General features: G+C 39.0%; 3 protein-coding genes across 3 annotated transcripts; 1 reads left to right on the top strand and 2 right to left on the bottom strand.

The window, feature by feature from the left end:
- Nucleotides 1-375: 375 nt before the first annotated feature.
- On the bottom strand, nt 376-2,206 carry LOC139645082 (lysozyme C II-like). Its single transcript, XM_071520687.1, has 4 exons — nt 2,080-2,206; nt 1,364-1,525; nt 565-643; nt 376-442 (listed from the first exon to the last, which is right to left on the bottom strand). Exons 1-4 carry the CDS (start codon nt 2,204-2,206, stop codon nt 376-378), a joined length of 435 nt encoding a protein of 144 aa, XP_071376788.1.
- Nucleotides 2,207-8,691: 6,485 nt separating this feature from the next.
- On the bottom strand, nt 8,692-11,137 carry LOC139645090 (lysozyme C-like). The gene is made up of 4 exons (XM_071520695.1): nt 11,008-11,137; nt 10,223-10,384; nt 8,887-8,965; nt 8,692-8,758 (listed from the first exon to the last, which is right to left on the bottom strand). Exons 1-4 carry the CDS (start codon nt 11,132-11,134, stop codon nt 8,692-8,694), a joined length of 435 nt encoding a protein of 144 aa, XP_071376796.1. The 5' UTR covers nt 11,135-11,137.
- A 3,657-nt stretch (nt 11,138-14,794) lies between these two features.
- On the top strand, nt 14,795-20,918 carry LOC139645089 (low choriolytic enzyme-like). The gene is made up of 7 exons (XM_071520694.1): nt 14,795-14,863; nt 15,749-15,848; nt 17,037-17,192; nt 17,729-17,846; nt 18,798-18,976; nt 19,771-19,852; nt 20,789-20,918. Exons 1-7 carry the CDS (start codon nt 14,795-14,797, stop codon nt 20,916-20,918), a joined length of 834 nt encoding a protein of 277 aa, XP_071376795.1.
- Nucleotides 20,919-22,016: the final 1,098 nt, after the last annotated feature.

Below are 22,016 nucleotides of genomic sequence, written 5' to 3'. Positions count from 1 at the left end.
GCCTGATTGTGTTGCAATCAAATCTTGATGAGGGTCTGCTGCTTGAATGCATGAATCAAATTATTCCATTACTATTCATTGCTCATAACTTCTACATAAAGTGGACAAAATATACACAGAAAATATTTATTTAATTTGGATGTGTGAAGGATGTAAGCTACCATTCATTGAATGACAATCTGAAACTGAGTCAACTTGATTTCAAAAGAATCATATAGCCTCAGTAACTCTACGTGTTGTTATAATTCTATTAGACATCAAGCAAAGAAAGGATAGATAACTTTATTATGGCAGCCACAGTGTGTGTGTGTGTGTGTGTGTGTGTGTGTGTGTGTGTGTGTGTGTGTGTGTGTTGGTTTATCCTGGTTCCAGGTCTTAGACGCCACATCCTGCTACATAGGAGCTGAGGTCTTGGTACTGACAGTGATTACGCCAAGCCACCCTGCAACCAGCATAAATACATTACTGAGGCTAATTTCACAATATGTAAAGTCACATGACAAAAGCATAACAGTCTAGTTAAAGCATCTGAAACCTTATTTGTATGTTATATATAGTCTTTACCATGCTCCGATGCCGTTGGGGTCCTGAACCACACGTTTGGCACAGCGAATAGCTATGCTGACATCACCAGTCAGAAGTTCTGTGAGAAAAATAGGAAACCTGTATTTTAAAGGAATGCAGCTAAGGCTAGCAGTGTTGTGCGGATTGATCAAATTTAGAGGAAATGTAAAGGAAATATAAAACCTTGAAATATGAAAATATGGTACTTTTGCTGTTGTCATAGAAAGTGAAGGAGGATTTTTTTTAAATTTATGAATCTAGAGGACATAATAAAAACTACTAACAAGTGTATATTACTAAAAGGTCAGCCTGCTTATGGCAGCCAATTGCATATAAACACTTAAAGTGACAATTTATCCCCAAAAAATGGCAAAAGTATTGTATAAAAGTATGTTCTTGTATTTTTATATCAAATCACAAACAGTGTATCTTTAATTCTGACCTCATGTTGTACCAGGAGGTGTAGATAAAAATTCCAACCAATAAAACCATCACATATTCACAATCCCGCCCCTCTGTCCCTCCCATCAAATCAAACTGCGTTTCTCTTCCTAACTGACCTCCCATTGGTTTACACTTTTGAATGATCCCTCACTGCATTATATATTGGGAGGAATATATTGGGATACATATATATATGTCTGGATCTCCACAGTTGCAGGACAATAAAGCATTTTTGCAGTTTTGCAAATCTACAATAAAATTACAAAACTGGTTTTAAATGGGTAGATTTTTTGGGGGGAGGACCTGCGATTTTAAGAGTTTGGACCTCACTAAAAGCTTGGTGCATGTGACTGACCGCTGCACAGGATGCCACAGACGTTCTTGCCTCCGGGGGTGCGGTAGTCTTCACACCAGTAGCGGCTGTTGATCTGGAAGATGCCGTAGTCAGTAGAGCCGTCTGAGTTGTGGTGGATTGCTTCGGTGTTGTAGTCCGACTCCCACTTGGAAAGGCAAACCCCTGAGCAAACACAGTAAGGTCACAACAGACAGACAGAGAGAGAGACATCATCCAAGTCAGAGGTCTCCTGTCTGAAGGGTCAAAGACAGGCAGCAAAACCTTGTTACACCTCATCTCATTCTGAAAATAAAGCATGCAAATGAGTAATACATGAAATATATTGTCAAAAATCGAATTGCGATTATTTGACAGAACTTTTTTAGAAATGCTTTTTAGAAGTTTTGAACTTTTCGAAATTTAGAATAAAATCACTAGAAAAGTGATTTTGTTAAAAAAAAAAGTCAGATGTCAGTGTGCAGGATTTACTGAGTTTGAGTATGATGAAAGGTTTTCACCAATATTGTACTGGACCAAAGATTACCTGCAGCTCTAAAACACCTTGTTCAGAAATCCATTTTGGACCAAACTCTCTCATAAGAAATTAATTGCAGCCTCTACGTTTTGGAAATTGTAATTTTGGAAATTTTGATTTTTTTATATTAATTGTTCAGCTCTAATCCCCTCTACCCACAAACACACATGCAGACACACACACTTCACAGTCTGTTACTCACAGTTGGCCAGGCTGTGGCCATAGTAGCCATCCATCCCGTGAGCCTTCAGCACCCTGGCCCACTCACAGTGATCATAAACTCTGGCACTCGCCACAGCGGCCAACAGTAGAAACACCAGCCTCTTCATTCTGGATATTTGGTTGGACAAAGTGTCTCCAAATCGCCCTCTGTGTTCTTTATATAGGAGTGAACCAGAAGAAGTTAAATAGGCTTTGGGTGTGGCGACTTCTTACAATCTACCCTTTGCTTTGAAGGTCGGCCAGTTTCAACAAACATGTTGAAACAGTGGAGTTTTTCATTTTTTACCCGACATGAGTCAGAATTTTTGTGGTTGACCTTTGAACAAAACGAATGGCAGTGTTATAATTCTTATATGTAAGTGAACTGCTTTGAAGGATTGAAAAGTTGGAAGAATACTATTCTAAAAAATAAAGAATTCAGATTTTGCTTTTGTTTTTCATGGGTTATATTGGCATCAATCTGCCTTACTGTGTGATTATGCTTTATATATCTACACGACACGGTAGTCACACTTTGCTAGATGCTGATCGCCACGCACACCAATCATAATCCATTCTCATAACAAGGCGGCCTATTTAAATGGCCTCCTCCTATACTGATTCTTACTTCACAACTGCTGCACACAATCTGCTGCTCGGTAAAGCTTTATGCTACTGGTGCTGTTACTGGTCATGCTGCTCATGACCAGTACCTGCTACAAGTTGCTGTTGGTTGTGCTGATTTCTTGGGCTCAAGATGTCTCACTTTTTGTCAGATGAAGAATCTCTGGAGGCAGTACCATTGGCCTCCAAGCCTGCTGTCGGAGCTCCCATCTCGCAAAATATAGTCCACTAATAAAGCTTCAAGGCATTGTCAAGGAAAGAATGACGTTTGTGAGGCTCATCACGCCACCGACACTGCTGCGACTTCCACAAAAGAGCGAAAGTCTGAACTCAGATTACTTCGAGCCGACGGCCACATAATGTCCGCTTCAAGCCTTGAAAAGTCTTTTCCAGCCAGCGGCTGGCCATTAGACTCCGGCATGGACCCAGGGATTTCATCACAAGCAATGACGCCACATTGCTGATAACTATGCCAGGAGATGTAGTTTCCATTGCTCCACTTCACCTAAGCTGAGTATTTGCATTGAATATTTGCTCTTATCTTGGTGCAAGGATGCATCATTATGGGTGGCTGGCTGAGCTCCAATTTCAATTCAGTAGTGCTGTGCAATGCTGACATGCTGCTGGTTAACAGGGCTTGTAAGCTTGTAACTACAATTGCTTGTTGCTTTGCATGGGTCAGAAATAATTAAATGCAGCTCATTATAGTGAGAAGCATTTTGTTTTGGGGGATTTATTGCACTCCACAAACAATCTCTTCCTTATATTCATCTGGAATCTTGATAGTATCTCAGCTCAAAAGCCATGAGTGCATATAGCCTAATTGATACATATTGCTGTTGTTAATATATTGTATATGACATAAGAGATGCTGCATAAGTTGGTTGACTGGGTTCACGTATACTGACTCTGTTATATTTCCCTTGTTTCTAGACTCTGCAGTTTGCATATTTCGCCTTATGATTCTATAGCTATATTCAAGGGAAATTGCACTGGATTAACCATAGGTTCATGTAATTGTAGAATGAGCTCTTACAGGATGCATGCTTGCATCCTTTCATGTAGGCTTGTCTCAGGGCACTGCTTGCGATCTGCCACAAGCTTGTTGCTACACATTAATCTTTCTATTACTGATCAGTTGGTAACTTACTAAGAATTGGCTGCAGCAGTTATGTTTGGTATATGGTTCTGGGAGATTTGCATGGCCTCCCTGCTATACCTTCAGCACGCTTGCTGGGTAAGCAGGGAGCTGATAGAGCAGAGCCATAACCGCCAAACATAACTGTATTACCATTAGTTGCAATTAATGGTTTTATCTTGTGACTAAAGTGTCCTGACTGAAATGAAGCATCGCGTTAGTTCAGGCAGGACAAAGAAGTCACAGGTTGCCAGTAATCTACCAGCTGATCGCCACACACACCAATCATAATCCATACTCATAACAAGGCGGTCTATTTAAATGGCCGCCCACTACAGTTGCTTTCTGCTAATGTAGCAGTTAGCGAACTTACTTTGCCGACAATATGCCAGGCAAGTGCAGCTTCAACAACAGATGGCTTTTTAAGTAAAAGTACCAAGTATGGCTGGCAAAAGACACTGACCCAAGATGTGCTACATGCAAGCTGTGCTGTAAAACCTTTGATATTTCGAATATGGGAGAGGCCACGCTTACTAGCCACGTGAAGGGGAAAAAGCAACAGACCGCAGCCGCTGTTGCAGGCAGCACAATTCTTATCAGTGACTTTATGAACGTAAGTGCTGGTGCTGCAAAGACATCCAGCGATGTTACTGCAGTTTCCACCGCAAAGAAACAGACAAGTGTAGACGTTTCAACCAAAAACAAAGTCCTCACTGTTGCTACTATGGGCATTCAAAATTTGAATTCGCACTACTCGTTCATGTCATCCGAGGATACAAGCCGTCTTTTCCCAACGATGTTCCCAGACAGCCAGATTGCAGCAAGATTTGCCTGCGGTGAGAGAAAGTGTACTGTGAGCTGTGGAATCAGTAGTTAACACTGGCATTCATACCCCAATGCACTTATTCGTTATTACTACACTAAATTTTCAGTGGTACTGCTGAGATAAAGTAATTTCTTTTGGTCATGGAAATTAAGTTAAATGTTGTGGAGTCATTGAAAAGTCATTGAAAATCATTGGTGAAAAACTGTATGAACCCTGCAATTAATTTTGTAACCAGAAAAAGAGCTAAAACGATCGAATGTGGGAAGCAAATGAGGAACTGAAGAGGCTGCGTGACCAACATATAGTACAATATCATCAGCATAAAGAGATATTTGGTGTAAAGTGTTACTAAAAGTGATGGGATGGATAACGAATGTTTTTCGGATTTTCTGTGCTAGAGGCTAGAGAGAAAGGGCAAACAGTAGAGGAGAAAGGGGGCATCCCTGACGTGTCCCACGTAAAACCGGGAATTGTGAGGAGCAATTGTTACCAGTAATAACCACTGCAGGGATTAGCATTTAAAACTTTAGTCATGTTGATAAAATCCGTGCCTAAACTCCTGCCTAAAATTGATCCATTGCTGTCAGAGATAGTCCCATTCTAATCTATCAAATTCTTTTTCAGCATCTAGGGATAAAACAGCACAAGGGGAGCTGATCTCTTTAGCAGCATGAATGACATGGAGTAGACAATGAATATTATCAGACGCCAGACAAGTTTTAATAAAGACCGTCTGATCATTATGAATAAGTTTTGTCATATAGCCCTCCAGGCAGGTAGCGAGAACTTTGGCATAGTTTAACTTCAGACTTTAAGAGTGATAGAGGTCTATAGCTCCCGCATTGTGTCAGGTCTTTATTTGGCTTATGTAACAGTGTGATAATAGAGGAATTTGTGTTTTTATTGAAGGAACCCCTTTCAATTGAGAATACGATCATGTCTAACAGTGATTGGCCCAATTCATCCCAAAATGTGTGGTAAAGCTCAGGAGGAATCCCATCCCATCCAAGAGATTTGCCCTTTTTCATCTTGATCAGAGCCTCCTTCAATTCCTTTAATGATATAGGGGCACAAAGAGTCTTAGCCTCTTCAGCAGAGGACGTGGCAGATCAAGTTCTTTTTGCATAAATTAATGTCGAAAGAAATGACTGATATATAAAGGGTAGAATAAAATGATCTAAATTCTGCACTAATAGTCCTGTGGATTGCTCAGCAAACCTAGAGGTGTATTAATGGTCATGATATTTGAGTATATTTTTCATTATTCCTCAGTATAAGCGCAAGGAGATGGCTTTGATTTAGCTCCACTGAAATAATACGTTCTAGTTTTATGCACAAGGACTTCAGCGCTGTACCTCAATAAAGAATTAAGTTCTGTTCTTGTCACATTTATCCTATTTTGTGTCTCGGCGGAATACAAGTTGTATTGTTTTGCTCTAATTGAGTTAATGTATTTTACAAACTTATGTGAATGTACCACTTTGTTTAAACAGTAAAGTTTTCTGGTGTGTTAATGCTCCTATAATAAGGAAAAAGCTTTAAGATCTTTGTCGCATGTCAGCTCTCTCTCTCTCCCATTCTTTCCTGTCTATCTCTATTATTTTATAAATAATAATAATAATAATAATACATTTTATAAATATTATTTGGGGGATTTTCACCTTCATTACATAGTTTTATAGTCAAGACAGACAGGAAAGACTGGGAGAGAGAGGGGGATGACATGCGACAAAGGACCAGGATGCCCACAAAGATGTTGTTTTCACCATGCAACATACAGTAGGTGCAACATTTGTACTGGCCATGATGATGATGTTTGTGATGAGGATGACAGTGGAGATACTGATGTTGATTGGTATCATATTGGCAAGGATCATAATGAATTGATGACATGATTTATTCCCTAATAATTGGGCAATCTGGGTTTTGCAGTATGCTTCCAGGCAACGTCTTGTTGTGTAGTTTATTATGCCTTTTTTCATATGGTTTCATTCATGTGTCACCAATTCCTCTACATTTACTTGTTCATGACAATTACAATGATTCTGATTAAAGTAATTCTGAGGGAGGGTTAGTTTTGGATTGTTTCTGATGTGGAACCCTGGGAAAGTATTTGCTGTTATGTTAACCACTATAAACGAACAAATAGACCAACAAATATTTACATAACTCACTTTAAAGCGATAGTGCACAACAATTAACATAAAAATCATGTATAAATGTAAAAACATTACTGTTTTACTGATTTAACAGTGCACATAATGCAAATTGCCACTGTCAGACGAAATGAAATTTACAAATTAAATTTTTCAGGAGAAAATAATATTTACTTTCTCTCACTGACACAATGTAATGTGTTTACATAACGTGTTATATAATCATTTTTATAAGTTTCAAGTTATATAGGTTTTCTACATATCATTAAAAAAATTAAACAAAATTACAGTAGAAGAGACTTTAATTAGTCTCCCATCTTGGCAATCGAAGTTCAGGTGATAGCAGCATCCACAGACAATTGATTTGAGTTATTATATAGTCAATACACCAATATTGTTTAGTTTATTTATTTCATTGTATTATTTTATTTTACATATTATGTCTTTGTTTATATTATTGATGCAAATTGCTTTATTATTTCCTCTTTTTCACTGTCTTGTTTAGGTGAGATCCCCTCACAAGCCTCAAGGGTTTCTTTTGATTTCTTCATGTGTGTTTTACGTGTATTTTGTCTTGTAGAATGATTGTTTCACTGTGCAACTAAATAAATACAAAAAATACAAAATACAATAGAGCACTCAGTAACACTAGGTAATAATAAATAAATAATAAATAGGACAGACTACACAGAAGTGGAGTTGCAGTCAGTTCCATAGATTATGCAAACAGAATCAGGTGATAATTACAGGCTGAACAGTAATAACAATGGGGTTTGTATGGATAAAGCTTTATCTTAAACAGTGTGGAGCTGATATCTGCCTCAAGAGCAAGTACTTGAACAGACTGTAACACTAAGTTTGTATGAAGCAGTTATGATTGGCTGCTGATGTGTATTCGTGGTCGTTTTGTCTTTGGCTCATTTTTATTACAGTCAACGTGCTGCAAAGTTAGCAAAAACCTATTGGACATTTCATGTGGGTTCATGCAGTATTATATGTATAATAATGTAGGCCTACTGCATCTGCAGCAATATTGCATCAATGTAGCTTTGCTTTGAGTATATATAGGTTGTTAATTCATCATAGCTAATTTTGTTTCATTTGCACAAGATTTAATTACACCATTGTTCATTTTGACTTTACCAGTGCATGTAGTATGAATTGGTAGATAATTCATCACCACTTGTTTATTTTTACATTATTTTATAAAGGCATTTTCAGTTTCACTACAGGCATAAGGATTCACATAAGTTTGTGAGATACACATACGTTTGTGAGATACATTAACTCAATTAGAGCTAATACAGTAATAGTTAGACAGTTAGTTTATTAGCTGTTAGAGTGCAGCACTGTAGAGTGCAGCACTGTACTACTGTACATTGCAATTTAGCCTTTGTACATAAAAGTCTCTCAGTGTGTGTTTTCTGCTACTCCATGAAATAATTTTAGAATACACATCTTTGCTGTCAAATTCTTTTATTATTTGTTGATATATGCACTGCTATTGATACTGCCTTTACTTACTTAAAAGCAGAAAGTATCTGATTGTGTTGCAATCAAATCTTGATGAGGGTCTGCTGCTTGAATGCGTGATTCAAATTACTCCATTACTATTTATTGCTCATAACTTCTAAGTAAAGTTGACACAATATACACAGTTGGATGTGTGAAGGATGTAAGCTACCATTCATTGAATGACAATCTGACACTGAGTAAAGATTTGAGTAAACTTGATTTCAAAAGAATCATATATCCTCAGTAACTCTACATGTTATTATAATTCTATTAGACATCAAGCATAAAAGGATAGATAACTTTATTATGGCAGCCACAGAGTGTGTGTGTGTTGGTTTATCCTGGTTCCAGGTCTTACAGGCCACATCCTTCCACATAGGAGCTGAGGTCTTGGTACTGACAGTGACTGCGCCAAGCCACCCTGCAACCAGCATAAATACATTACTGAGGCTTCTTTCATAATATGGAAAGGTACATAACCTAACACAAGCATTAACAGTCTAGTTAAAGTGTCTGAAGCCTTATTTGTTTGTTATGTGTAGTCCCTACCATGCTCCGATGCCGTTGGGGTCCCGAACCACACGTTTGGCACAGTTGATAGCTATGCCGACATCATCGGTCAGAAGTTCTGTGAGAAAAAGAGGAAATCTGTATTTTAAAGGAAGTTGTGCATGCGGCTAAGTCTGGCAGTTTGTATAGATTGATAAAATTTAGCCTAAATAAGAAGGAAATATGAAATCTAGGGTAGAGATTTGAACTAGCAGGAACTACTTTCGCTATTTTCACAGTTTTATTGCTAAAAGGTCAGTCTGCTTATGGCAGCTAATTGCAAATGACCAGTTAAAGTCACACTGAAATGAAAAAAATGCCTTTTTTTTTTTTAGCTCATTCTATCATACCATATCACTATTTGACAATTTATGCCAAACAAAATATATTTTCTTGTATTTATATCAAAACATCATTAGGCTACTTTTACTTCCTGGAGAACAGAAAATCTTGTGCATCAGCTGGCTTTGTTTTTTTTTTTTTTTTTTAGCTTTTGTGCAAATTCTTTTTGATCTTCTATAACCAATAAAACCATCACAGGTTTTTGAACAGCGCCACCCCTCCCATCAAATCAAACTGCCATTCTCTCCCTAACTGATCTCCCATTGGTTTACACTTAAATGATCCCTCCCCGCATTATACATTGGGAGGAATATATTGGGATATTGGGATTTCCAGAGTTGCAGGACAATAAGTAAGTAAGTAACACTTTATTTATTTTCTAAACAAGCTTTTCTAAACAAGAGTTACAAAGTGCTTTACAAAGGGAAATAAAACTAGTGGCAATTTAAAGGAATTGCAGTAATCCAGAGGTGAAGAAATAAAAGCATGTATAAGTGTTTCCATATCCTTAGCCGACAAGACTGATTTAATTTTGGCTATGTTATGGAGCTGGAGAAAGCAGAATTGAGCAAGTTTTTTTGCATGTAAGTTAAAATTCAGGTATGGGTCAAAGATAACACCTAGATTTCTAGAAGAGGGTTTTATGTTATTTGCAAGAGAACCAATACACTGATTAATATGTGTAGCAAAGTGATCAGGAGCAATAACCAGAATTTCTGTTTTCTCTGAGTTTAGTTGGAAGAAATTGAGAGACATCCAATCCTTAATGGCAGCCAAACAATCATGCACAGTGGTCAATTTGCTAAAATCATTTGGCTTGACTGACAAGTACAACCCTGTGTAAGGTATTTCTGCAGATTCAGATGGACAGCAATTATGCAAATTTATTATAAAACTGCCAAAACTGGTTTTAAATAGGTAGAGTTTTTGTGGGGGAGGACCTGCAGGTGCAAAGAGTTTGGACCTCACTAAAAATTTGGTGCATGTGACTGACCGCTGCACTGGATGCCACAGGCGTTCTCGCTCCCGGGGGTGCGGTAGTCTTCACACCACCAACGGCTGTTGATCTGGAAGATGCCGTAGTCAGTGGAGCCGTCTGAGTCGTGGTCGATCGCGTCGGTGTTGAAGTCCGATTCCCACTGGGTAAGGCAAACCCCTGAGCAAACACAGCAAGGTCACAACAGACAGACAGAGAGACATCGTCCAAGTCAGACGTCTCCTGTCTGAAGGGTCAAAGACAGGCAACAAAACCTTGTTTAAATAAGTAATACATCCAGTGCATACAAATGAGTAACACATCCAGGTCCGGATACAGTATGGACTGTATGTGATTTGACTTCCCCTCTCTAGGGCTAAAAGATATTGCTAAAAAATGTAATTGTGATTATTTCAAAGAATATTGCAGTTGCAATTTAAACTGCGATTCAAGTTTTGCTTGTAAAATTGTTAAAAGAAAAGTGATTTTGTTAAAAAAAATGTCAGATGTCAGTGTGCAGGATTTACTGAGTTTGAGTATGTTGAAAGGTTTTCACCAATACTGTATTGATTCATGGACCGAAGATTACCTGCAGCTCTAAAACACTGTGTTCAGAAATCGTCTCTCTCTTAAGAAATGAATTGCAGCCTTTGCGATTGGGAAATTGCAGAAGTTCATATTGTGATTTCAATGTTTTTTTATTTTTTTTTATTTTTTTATTAATTGTTAAGCTTTAATCCCCTCCACCCACAAACACACATGCAGACACACACACTTCACACACTTCACAGTCTGTTACTCACAGTTGGCCAGGCTGATGCCATAGTAGCCATCCATCCCGTAAGCCTGCAGCACCCTGGCCCACTCACAGCGAGAATACTGTGTGGCACTCGCCACAGTCACCAACAGGAGAAACACCAGGCTCTTCATTCTGGATATTTGGTTGGACGAAGTGTTTCTAAATCACCTTCAGGGTTCCTTATATAGGAGTGAAGCAGAAGAAGTTAAATAGGCTTTTGGTGTGGCGACTTCTTACAATCTACCCTTTGATTTGAAGGTCGGCCAGTTTCAACAAACATGTTGGACAAACAGTGGAGTTTTTCATTTTTTATCCAATCTGAGTCAGGAATTTTGTGGCTGACCTTTGATATAAGTGAACTGCTATCAAGGATTGAAAAGTCAGAAGAATATTGTTCTAAAAGAGAAATAATTCAGATTCTACTTTTGTTTTTTGTAGGTTATATTGGCATAAGCCTGCTTTATGTCAGTATGCTTTATATACTGTGGTAATGTATAGTGTATCTCACAAATATACTGTATGTGAATGTACCACTTCATTTAAATAGTAAAGCTTTTCTGGTGTATTAACACCAGCTTTAAGAAATTGAACAGTTCAGTCGGGGCCTGAAAGATGCTGTTTTCACTCTGCAAAACACAATAGGTGCAACATTTGTACTGGATATGATGATGATGTTTGTGATGAGGATGACAGTGGAGATAATGACAGTGATTCGTATCATATTGGCAATGAACATACTGAATTGATGACATTTTTTTTTCCTAATAATTGTACATGGGACACAGGTGGGAAATGTTTTGCAGCATGTAGCCTTGCAAAAACAAGGCAGGAAAGCTGGTGTTCATACTGTTATGCTCTGCTACTGATAATGAGCTGAAACAAGTGCGTTTATCACACTGTACAAACCAAGTGACTTGACATTTTCCCCAAATTTCTCCCCAAATTGTGCAGGAAGATCAGCCACTCAAGGCTCACAGTAACCAGAGAATCATAGAGAAGAAGAGTGTCTGTTCCCTTTTGTTCTTGGACCCATACAATCACTGCATGCGGCTATATTCTTTTATTGCGATTAATATCTGTCTTCATTTATGTAGCATTATTTAGCATGATGTCTTGTTTTGTAGTTTCTTATGCCTTGTTTCATATGGTTTCACTCATGTGTCACCAATTCCTCTACATTTACTGTACATGACAATTAAAGTGATTAAAGTAACTCTGAGTTTAATTTTGGATTGTTTCTGATGTGGAACACTGGGAAAGTATTTGCTGTTATGTTAAACACTAATAAGGATCCAAATAAACCAACAAATAGATAAAAACAGACACTTCATGTATTTCACCTCTGTTATATTTGTATTTATCCATTTACATAAGTCATTTTAAAGAGACAGTGCATACTGATTAACATTATCATGATTAAATGTGAATAAACTTTTATTCTACAGATTTAACAGTGCACATGATGCAAATTGCCACTGTCAGACAAAACAAAATTTGCAAATTTCATTCCTCAGGAAGAAAAGAATGCTTACTTTCTCACTGACAGCCATGTAATGTGTTTACATAATCTTTTTTTTTTTTTTTTAAGTTTCAAGCCTTAGGGTCATGAACCTCAATCTACACACCAATAACCATGTATCTAAAATTGTAATGAGTTGAATTATCTCACAACAGCAGTGAAATATTCCACATTTTGTCGACTCAGCAGGTGTGTCTTAGATAACTTACAGAATCTCCCATTTGTCAGATATGAAACCCTCGATAGAGCTACATGTTGACTTTAGATCATGTTCATTTTTATCTTAGTCGGCGTGTTGTATTCCTTACCAAATAATTAAACACAGGATCACACAGTATTGGGCCTGCCATATCGCTTCATGATATATCATGCTGGACGTGTGCCAGGGTGTTGAGCATATATAGGCTGTTCATTTATCACTACTAATGTTTTAACATTTACACAAGCTTTAATCTGGGTGGATATTAGATAAGGTAAGGAAAGGTAAGGTCAGGTAAGGTGAACTAGCAGGAATAAAATAATAAAAACAGAAGAAGTACAAAGTGTGCCCCAAGCACTCCAAAAGGAAGGACAAAATCAAGATGATAAATGTGAATTGACATAAATTGAACAGAAAATCCAAATGACACTGAAACTCAAGACATAGGAGCTAACAAAGCCATCACTATGTATAAATACTGAGAGGAATAAAATCATTTGAAATAGCTGTAATAGAGGGGACATGAGGGAAGGTGTGCATGTGTTGTACATGTGTTCAGAGAGAGAAAGAGATATGCTGGTAATTAAGAACTGAAAACTGTATTTAGCTGATAACTTGTTATTGCTGTTATTATGCTTAGCAGTACTCTTAATTTGTTTGTTGGGAGTCCCACATTGTTGTAGCAGCAGAGGTAATACTTTAAGTAGTGGTGGTAGTAGTACTAGAAGTAATAGGAGGAACAGTAGTAGTAGTAATAGTCCTAGCAACATTAGTCGTAGCAGCAGTAGTACTAGTTGAGGTAGTATAGCAGTAGGAGCAGTAGTAGTCAATACGTGTGTTACTGTATGTCCTATGTGTTTTGCTTTTCTACTTTTCTACTTACTGTACTATGTGTTTTGCTTTTCTATACACCTGCCACCATACTTCCACCTTTGTTTCCATTAATTGACACTTATATCAAATCAAATCAGTAGTAGTGGTAGCAGTATTACTTGTAGTAATAATGGTAGTAATGGTAGTAGTTGTTCTAGTAGTACTACTAGTAGTGGCAGCAGTAGCAGTAGTCCGAGTAGCGAATAGCAGTAGTGGTAGTAGTAGCAGTATTAGTAGTAGAGGTAGTAGTGGTAGTATGAGGAGTAGTAGTTGTGTAGCAGTAGTAGTAGTAGATGTAGAGGTGTAATTAGTAATAGTGGTAGTAGTGGTTTTGGTAATACTGGTATTAGTAGTAGTAGTAGATGTAGCATTATAACTAATAGTGGTAGTACTAGTAGTGGTAGTAGTATAGCAGTAGTAGCATTAGTAGTAATGGTAGTAGCAATTCACATAGTGGTATAATTAATAGTAGTGGCATTAGGATAATAGTGGTGAGTAAACAATCCCTTAAATAGACTGTTTTCCCATACTGCTGTATTTGATGCAGTCTGCCAAGCAGAGAGGTCCTGGTCCAGCTCTCTGTACAAGGCCTCCATTGTTCCTTTAAGTCAGACCAGGTTCACTAAGGACACGCAGACAAGGATGGACACGTCAAAACCCAACAGACTGATGTGGCAACCCATCAGTCCCCAGTCACCCCCTCTGACCTGATCAAGAACAAGGACACAGCACCTGACAACGACGACGACTATCTGTTTCCAGTGAGTGAACACTTAATCTGAAAGTGGTTAGAGCGCTTAACCAAGATCAATATCAACATCAAACACTTTATCAATGTAAACACCATCTATATTTGCTGGATTAATGCGGCCATACATCTGCTAAGCGTGGACTTTGGCGTCAGTGAGAAAGATGTAAAGAATCAACACACAAGGTTTTACAAGGTGAATACGTCCTTATTTGCAGGATTAGGGCGATAATGACCTGCGTACTGTCAGCGGAAGATGGACTTCTGCAGGTTTCCCTATAAAAGAGAATGGATCCCCCTGCCATGACAGAACGTCACATTCCCTACCTTCCTACCTGAAGTGAAGCGGCAAAGGTAAGTGACCAATACTGCCTGCTACTAAGTAATGCTGGAACTGCTGTGTGTGTCCGTCTGACCGGTCGTGTCTTTCAGCCTGCAGGTTATTCGGTAACATGGCTGTGGTGAAGTGCATCCTGGGTCTCCTGGCCCTGCTTGTAGTCTCAGCCTGGACCGAGGCGAGGGTAAGTACCATTGCCTGTACTCTCCACAGTACATGAGATTTGAGAGCAACAGTCTGGGGAATTAGGTTTCAGTAGGGATGGAGAGTCGACTCCAAAAGAATCGTTTCTCGAGTCCATCACATTGATTCTGAGAGTTGATTCTACTAATAAACAGAACTGGAGTTGACTCCTGTTGCAATCTCGACTCCAAACTCTGGAATTGAAGAAACTGTTTAATTTAAACAAATTTGTCATTAATTCATTCTGATTTAGGCTTATCTATACTAATGGGGGGGGGGATGATTCAAGGCTCATTGATAGAATGCCAACTGGCGTAAAACTTAAAAACGTACACATTTTTTGTGTTAATTTTCATTTAGACAATTCCATTACAAGGAGTCGGAAGAGTTGGAATCGATCAAAAAATTTAAAAATCGTCCATCCCTGGGTTTCAGGGAGAGGAAGCTGTCAGGGTTTGATCGATATGGGGCTTTGAAGGTCGATACCAATATTTTTAGCCATATTTCATTACTTTTTACTTTCCTTAGAAGTTGCCAATAGTTGATATTTTGCAGTATAAAACAGCTCTGAAACAGCATTTAGTCCCTAGTTAAGAGTCTGATCAAGGCACTTTGAGCATCCTTGTTAAGGGAGGGATAGCATCAGTCAGTCACCTCCCACACATAGATTACCCCATGCAGTAGACCTGGCAACCTTGCACTATTGTGGTCATAAGCCTGCATCGCTAACCTTTAGGCTTTAGTCACCATATTGCTGACATTGCTGCTTTGTGATATTCTCAAATGTCTTTCATTCAAAACATTTTCATCAGATGTCATAAAGCTATCTGCTGCTTCTGTGGTTGTTCAGTAACGCAGCAGAAACGCCGTCTCCTCCTCTGTGCAGGTTGTCAAGAAACAAAACGCTGATAATAATGACAACGATGATGGAGACGACGGAGGTCTGACTGTATCAGAGCTGCTGGAGAGAGCCAACAGCCATGTTGGTAAGACACAGCGACCGCAGCAGCACTGGCTCAAATAGTGCTGTGGAGTGGAAACCTTGCATCTCCAAAATGTCCAACTTTTCAGGAAGAAAAATCGGCTTGCTTTTAGCTTGAACATCATGCATTTTTGGCTTTATCCAATGGCTTCTGAAAGGGTTTCATAAGCACAAGAGCTGTAGAATTTCCCCCAGCTCATAGAGGACCAAGTGATCCTGTCAAAAAATGAAAATCCCCAAAATTGGAGTTACATGATTTTCACGACAACAGCAATATGCAAATAATTCTTAGTGTTTGTTTTAACCTGGTGACCCATGTGACCACATGCACTGTAACAATCCCTGAACCAAAGCCTATTTTACGTTCATTTTAGGCATTTTAGCTGACAATCTTATCCAGAGCGGCTTACAGGTAGAAGGTTCACTGTCTTGCTCAAGAACACAAAAAAGACCCTGGTGCTCCCTGCATCACACTACAAACTTCTTGAGAAGCTCCTTTTAATTGCTCGGAAGTGCATCTTGCACAATTGGATCAAAGACTCCCCGCCAAGATATTTAACACCCTCCCCCATGAAAGATTACAGGCTGTCTTAAGAGGAAAGGATGAGCTGTTTTTGAAGGTTTGGTCACCTTTCCTAGATTATTTACCTACAGACCTGAAGAACTTACTTCTAAGGAGTAGGCACTTTTCTGAGTGGAGGACCCCTCTCATAACCCCAATTATGGGACACACAACATGGTACAGCTTCTGATGACTGGTTACCCTAAACTTACATATACAGTGGACTGGAAACAATATTTTACTTAATTTCATATGATTAATTAACATACTTCTTTGCTGCCTATTTAGGTTTAATTCTGTGCCTTTTTATTTATTTATTTATTTATTTTGATTTTATTTATTATTAATTCATCTTGTGTAACTATGTCTATGTGTTTTTATTGGATGTGTTGTATAGCTGTCTGGGGTGGGGAGGTTATTATGCACTGTTCTGTGTGATGTGCTGTTCCTTGTTTAAAACTCAAAAAGTATTTAAAAAAAAAAAAAAAAAAAGAATACTTTGTCAGGCCGCATGACAGTTGATGGACACAGCTTGGTGGTTGTGTGCATCAAAACCATAACTGTTTGGCTTACAGGATTATTTTCCATGCCTCCTCCTCCTCCTCCTCCTCCTCCTCCTCCTCTCTGCAGAGCACAGCCGGGACGGCCCCCGGGTGGAGGGTGACATCGCCCAGCCTCGTCTGCCCACCCTGAGGAACGCCGACCCCTGCGTCCTGCGAGGCTGCATGTGGGGGAAGGCCAACGACGGCAAGGTCTACATTCCCTACGTCATCGCTAACCACTACTGTAAGTATACCATGCTGTCCTCTAGTCTGGGTGGTAAGCTTCTGCCTGGAAAGCTGAGGCTGGCAAAAGTCACTGTCATCTTTTTAAATCTAAAACACATTTGTACACTCAGAGTTTGTGCTTACCTGTTTAATTCCTGCTGTATTTCCCTGTTTTATTCTTCTGTGTACCCTAGTTTTAATGCATGCATACCATTTTCATTGTTTATCTTATTGGCTTTTATCTATTTTATTATTGATTCTAAAGCACTTTTGTAACATAGTTTTATAAACATTTAAAATAAAAAATGTTAAAAGTAGTAGCAGTAGCAGTAGTGGTAGTGGTAGTTGTAGTAGCAGTAGCAGTAGGCTCCGCAATAGTAGTAGTAGAAATAGTATATATGAGATTGTTTTCGCCATTTTTGTCAATCTCAAAAGCAATGCTGAATATCTTTTTTAACTAATTGAAAATGTTAATGACCCTACAGATGCTACTTGTTCTTTTTTATGATTACTCAACCCTTTTCATGTGTTTTTCCCCCTAATGTTTACCTCCAGCCTCCCGGGAGCTGAATATCATCAACAGTGGCATCAACTCCTTCGCCCACTCTACCTGCATTCGCTTCGTCCCCCGCTCCAACCAGAGGGACTACATCTACATCCAGTCTCTTCAGGGGTACATCAACACTCTGAGGGGATTAGTGTGTGCAGGTCTCAGCTCTGTGGTGTCCTGTAGCCCAGCAGGTGGAGCAAGGCACTAAAACACTGGCTTGGTTATAGGGCTTTCATTCCCCTGTGCAGATCAATGGGTAGAGCATGGCAGCAGCAGGGTTAGGGGTTCAATTCCCACTGGTGCCTTGCTAAAAAATATATGCACTCAAGTTTACTGTATTGCACTTCTGACAGAAACTACTCATACTGCTACTAGTGCTACAACTGCTACTACTTTATTACAACCAATATTATGACAACAATGAATACTACTACTACTGCTGCAACTGCTACTACTACTACTGCTACTATTGCTACAACCAATACTATGACAACAAAGACTACTACTACTGCTACTGCTGCTGCTGCTACAACCACCACTACTAATACTACTACTGCTACTACTACTACTATTACAACCACTACTACTGCTAGTACTAACACTGCAAATATTACCAGTACTACTACTACTACTAATGATAGAGTTACTGCTACTACTGATACTGCCACTACTGCTACAACTGCTACTACTACTTCTATTACTACAACCAATAGAACAATGACAAAGACTACTATTACTGCTACTACTATTACACCACTGCTATTACAATGAAGACTACTACTACTGCCACTACAAATATTACCACTACTACTACTACTACTGCTACTACTACAACTATGACTACAGCTACTATTACTGCTGCCACTACTACCACTGCTACTACTCCTACTTCTACCTTTACATTTTAGGCATTTGCTCAAGCGCACTTCATCAGGATGCATGATGGGAACACTCAGGCTGTTGTGACTGGGATTTAGTGACATTTTGGTTACAGGATAGTTCTTCAAACCACAAGGCCGTCCTGCTGCCTACAAAGGCTAATTTACTGTACTGTGTTATCCCATATCTCTACAGATGCTACTCCTACGTGGGTCGCCAGGGCAACAGCCAGACGGTGTCTCTGAGCCGTCAGGGCTGCATCTACTACGGGACGGTCCAGCACGAGCTGCTGCACGCCCTCGGCTTCAACCACGAACAGTGCCGCTCCGACCGGGACCGGCACATCCAGGTCCTGCTGCAGAACGTCATGAAAGGTCGGATACAGCAATGTTACAAACAATGAAAACAAACAACTAATACTTTATTACTACAACTTTGTGTTTACAACATAAACACAAAAATCCTGATAGTCAGTGGACAGTGAGGGGTCTGAATACACAGCAACACACACACACACACACTAATACATGGAAGGGGATGGGATTCATTTCACTGGTTAATTGATGGTTAATTTCTTGTTATATGCTTTGGCAATATTGTTTGTTTTTAAACTTTCATGCCAATAAAGCACATTGAATTGAATTGAATTGAATTGAATTGAGATTATGTAGGGCTGGGTGATATGGACAAAATTAATTCCACGATATTCATAAGAAATTATTTTGATATTGATGTATAATGATATCGGTATGCAAAAAATTGTTAAAAATCAAATTGATGTTCATCGCATTGAACTGCATGGCAATATAATGTACGATCAAACTCAATAATTTTCAAATAAGATTCCCAGATATGTTTCAGGTCTCATTTTGTTAGAGATTTTAAATAGTTTTAAATAGTTTGCTTTTTATCATTGATTTAGAAAAAACATTGTGCATCACGATAACTCAAAATCATGATTTCATCATATATGATTCTATTGAAAGATGATAAATGACTATAGTGAATTATTCCCCAACCCTAGATACACACACACACACACACACAATACAATTTGTTTTTTGTTGTGTGATTTGATTTGACTTGATTTTTCAATTCTTTCCCATCAAATGTACCACACCTACAGTATGTGCTGGTTTGAACAGTATGTTAACTCTGTGTCCTTTAGGTCAGGAACACAACTTCAGGAAGATCGACACTCTGAACCAGGGAACTCCCTACGACTACGGCTCTGTGATGCATTACGGCAGGTCAGTAGAACCAAGAAACCCACTTAATCCTCTCTATATTTTACTCATGTACATTTGACATGCACATTTTAGGCACTGAGCTGATTTTATCCAGAGTGACTTACACAGTGTGCAATGGAAGAAAAAGCTAAAATGCACAAATCAGCTGCTGTAGTGTTTTGGCCAGCACCGTAGCTCCTGCATCACATCACTAGCTTGTCTGGGAAGCTAAGCAGGTCTGGCTGTGGTTAGTCCTTGGATGGGAAACCACGTGGTGCTGGAAGTGGTGTTGGAGGACCAGTAGGAGGCGCTCTTCCCTCTGGTCTCATGAATAATATCCCCAATTCCCCAGGGCAGAGACAGGGACTCTGTCCTGTGAGTGAGCACCGTCCTTTGGATGAGACGTTAAACCGAGGTCCTGACTCTGTGGTCAATAAAGATCCCATCGGCACTCATCGCAAGAGTAGGGGTGTAACCCCGGTGCAAAACCCCCCTATAGGCCTTCCTTCCATCATGGCCACCTAATCATCCCTCGTTACCTAATTGGCTCTTTCAGTCCTCTACTTTCCACTGAGATAGCTGATGTCTGGTGAGCGTTCTGGTGCAAACTGGCCCGATATGTGAAGCGCTTTGAGTACTTAGAAAAGCGCTATATAAATGTAATCTATTATTATTATCATATCATTTAAGATTCCTTACTATTTACCTTTAGAGCTGCTACAATTTCTGATTTTCTCACTTTTGAGATAATACTACTATCACTCAACACAGTGAATGCTAAAGTGTTAGCATGTAGCATTGGAGCTAATGATCCACTGGGGACACATGGATGTTTTTGGTTTCCTTTAAGGACCATCACTCTGTAAAGCATTATAGTTGTGTATATAAACACTGCTTGTGCTGACTATGTCAATGCAAGGTAATGACTGACTGTGGTTGTGTCCTTGCTTCTTCCAGATTGGCTTTCTCCAAGGACAACTACAATCCCACCATGGTGGCCATCCCCAACCGCAACGCCGTCTTTGGCACTGCCAGGCAGATGAGCCAGCATGACATCAACCGCATCAACCTGCTGTACAAGTGCTAAACAGGCCAGCCAGTCCGGTCCATGTTAGCACTGGCTGCAGTTTTCTGACTGATATACATTTGCTAATGAGGACATCTGTAAGTAAAGGGAAAGTCTGTTAAATATGTAAAATAATGTTGTGGTTTCAACTTTGTATCACCACACTGTGACAAATTATTTAAAGTAACTATGCAATTAACTATTCATTCTGTCAGGTAAATGCAGCAAATGCAATCCCATGACAGATGCCTTTATTTAACTATTAAACTTTACTTCCAAGTTTTATTTTTCTTCCTAAACAAGGACATTTTCCGACATGAAAACAGGAATTGCTTGACTGAAGGATTTTCTTGTTTGGTCTAAGGTGGTGGAACGACATTTCCAATTTACTTTTCTCACTGCATGTTACATTCTGTATTCAATAAATATGCATCTAAAAAAGATCTCTTTGTTGTCTCGTCATTTAAAAAGTATTTTTGTTATGGATAATCTGATTTAAATGTATCTGATTTAAATTGTTAGCTTATATTTTTATTGGAACAATTCTTCTGCCTACATTTTAGTCATTTAGCTGACACTGATACCCGGAGTGAGAGAGCAGGCTGGGGTTCAGTGTCTTCAGCGAGACACTGACTGGCTGTTGATGGACACACTGCTGTAGGATTTGAAGCAACATTTCTGTTTTATTCACCCAGTTCTAAGAATTGCCTAATAGCATTTAAGAATTTGAAACTACCAAGGCTAATATTTAGAAGTCACACTGCATTGAACTACTTACTCAGACACCTTATACTATAAGGTCTGCAGAGACCTTTGAGACACTGAATGCAAAATCTAATATCCCCATTGGAATCAACTATTTTGTTTTCAATCCAAATGAGTAACAAAAAAGGAAACCAAAAAGAAAAAAGACACAAAAAGAAATTTAAAAAAATTCAGACGATACAAATATATTTGGCAATTTTATTGAAGCGGTTGCCAGCCCGTGAAAATGCGGTTCAACAGAACACCTTGATGTGGAGGCCCAGTTATATCTGCACTGTGTCCACCGTCTGTCTGAAAAACAAAGTTCAAATTCAAGCGGAAGAGATTAACAACTCTCTTCCTGTGGGTATGTAT

The sequence above is a fragment of the Centroberyx affinis genome, unplaced genomic scaffold, assembly GCF_046629955.1.
Source record: "Centroberyx affinis isolate AG114_WGS23_722 - 3 ecotype Tasmania unplaced genomic scaffold, CSIRO-AGI_Caff_v1 ptg000822l_1, whole genome shotgun sequence".
NCBI classification, from domain to species: domain Eukaryota; kingdom Metazoa; phylum Chordata; class Actinopteri; order Beryciformes; family Berycidae; genus Centroberyx; species Centroberyx affinis.
The sequence above is the reverse complement of the archived record's forward strand: the minus strand, read 5'-3'. Positions and strand labels throughout refer to the sequence as shown.

Excerpts from the sequence above, each read along its gene's own strand:
- LOC139645090 (XM_071520695.1), bottom strand. The coding sequence starts at position 11,134 with ATGAAGAGCCTGGTGTTTCTCCTGTTGGTGACTGTGGCGAGTGCCACA. Across the intron at positions 8,966-10,222 it reads CTGTGGCATCCAGTGCAGCG|AACTTCTGACCGATGATGTC; the intron begins GTCAGTCACATG and ends TTTTTCTCACAG. Across the intron at positions 8,759-8,886 it reads CCCAACGGCATCGGAGCATG|GGTGGCTTGGCGCAGTCACT; the intron begins GTAGGGACTACA and ends TGCTGGTTGCAG.
- LOC139645082 (XM_071520687.1), bottom strand. The coding sequence starts at position 2,206 with ATGAAGAGGCTGGTGTTTCTACTGTTGGCCGCTGTGGCGAGTGCCAGA. Across the intron at positions 644-1,363 it reads CTGTGGCATCCTGTGCAGCG|AACTTCTGACTGGTGATGTC; the intron begins GTCAGTCACATG and ends TTTTTCTCACAG. Across the intron at positions 443-564 it reads CCCAACGGCATCGGAGCATG|GGTGGCTTGGCGTAATCACT; the intron begins GTAAAGACTATA and ends TGCTGGTTGCAG.
- LOC139645089 (XM_071520694.1), top strand. The coding sequence starts at position 14,795 with ATGGCTGTGGTGAAGTGCATCCTGGGTCTCCTGGCCCTGCTTGTAGTC. Across the intron at positions 17,193-17,728 it reads CGTCATCGCTAACCACTACT|CCTCCCGGGAGCTGAATATC; the intron begins GTAAGTATACCA and ends GTTTACCTCCAG. Across the intron at positions 17,847-18,797 it reads TACATCCAGTCTCTTCAGGG|ATGCTACTCCTACGTGGGTC; the intron begins GTACATCAACAC and ends ATATCTCTACAG.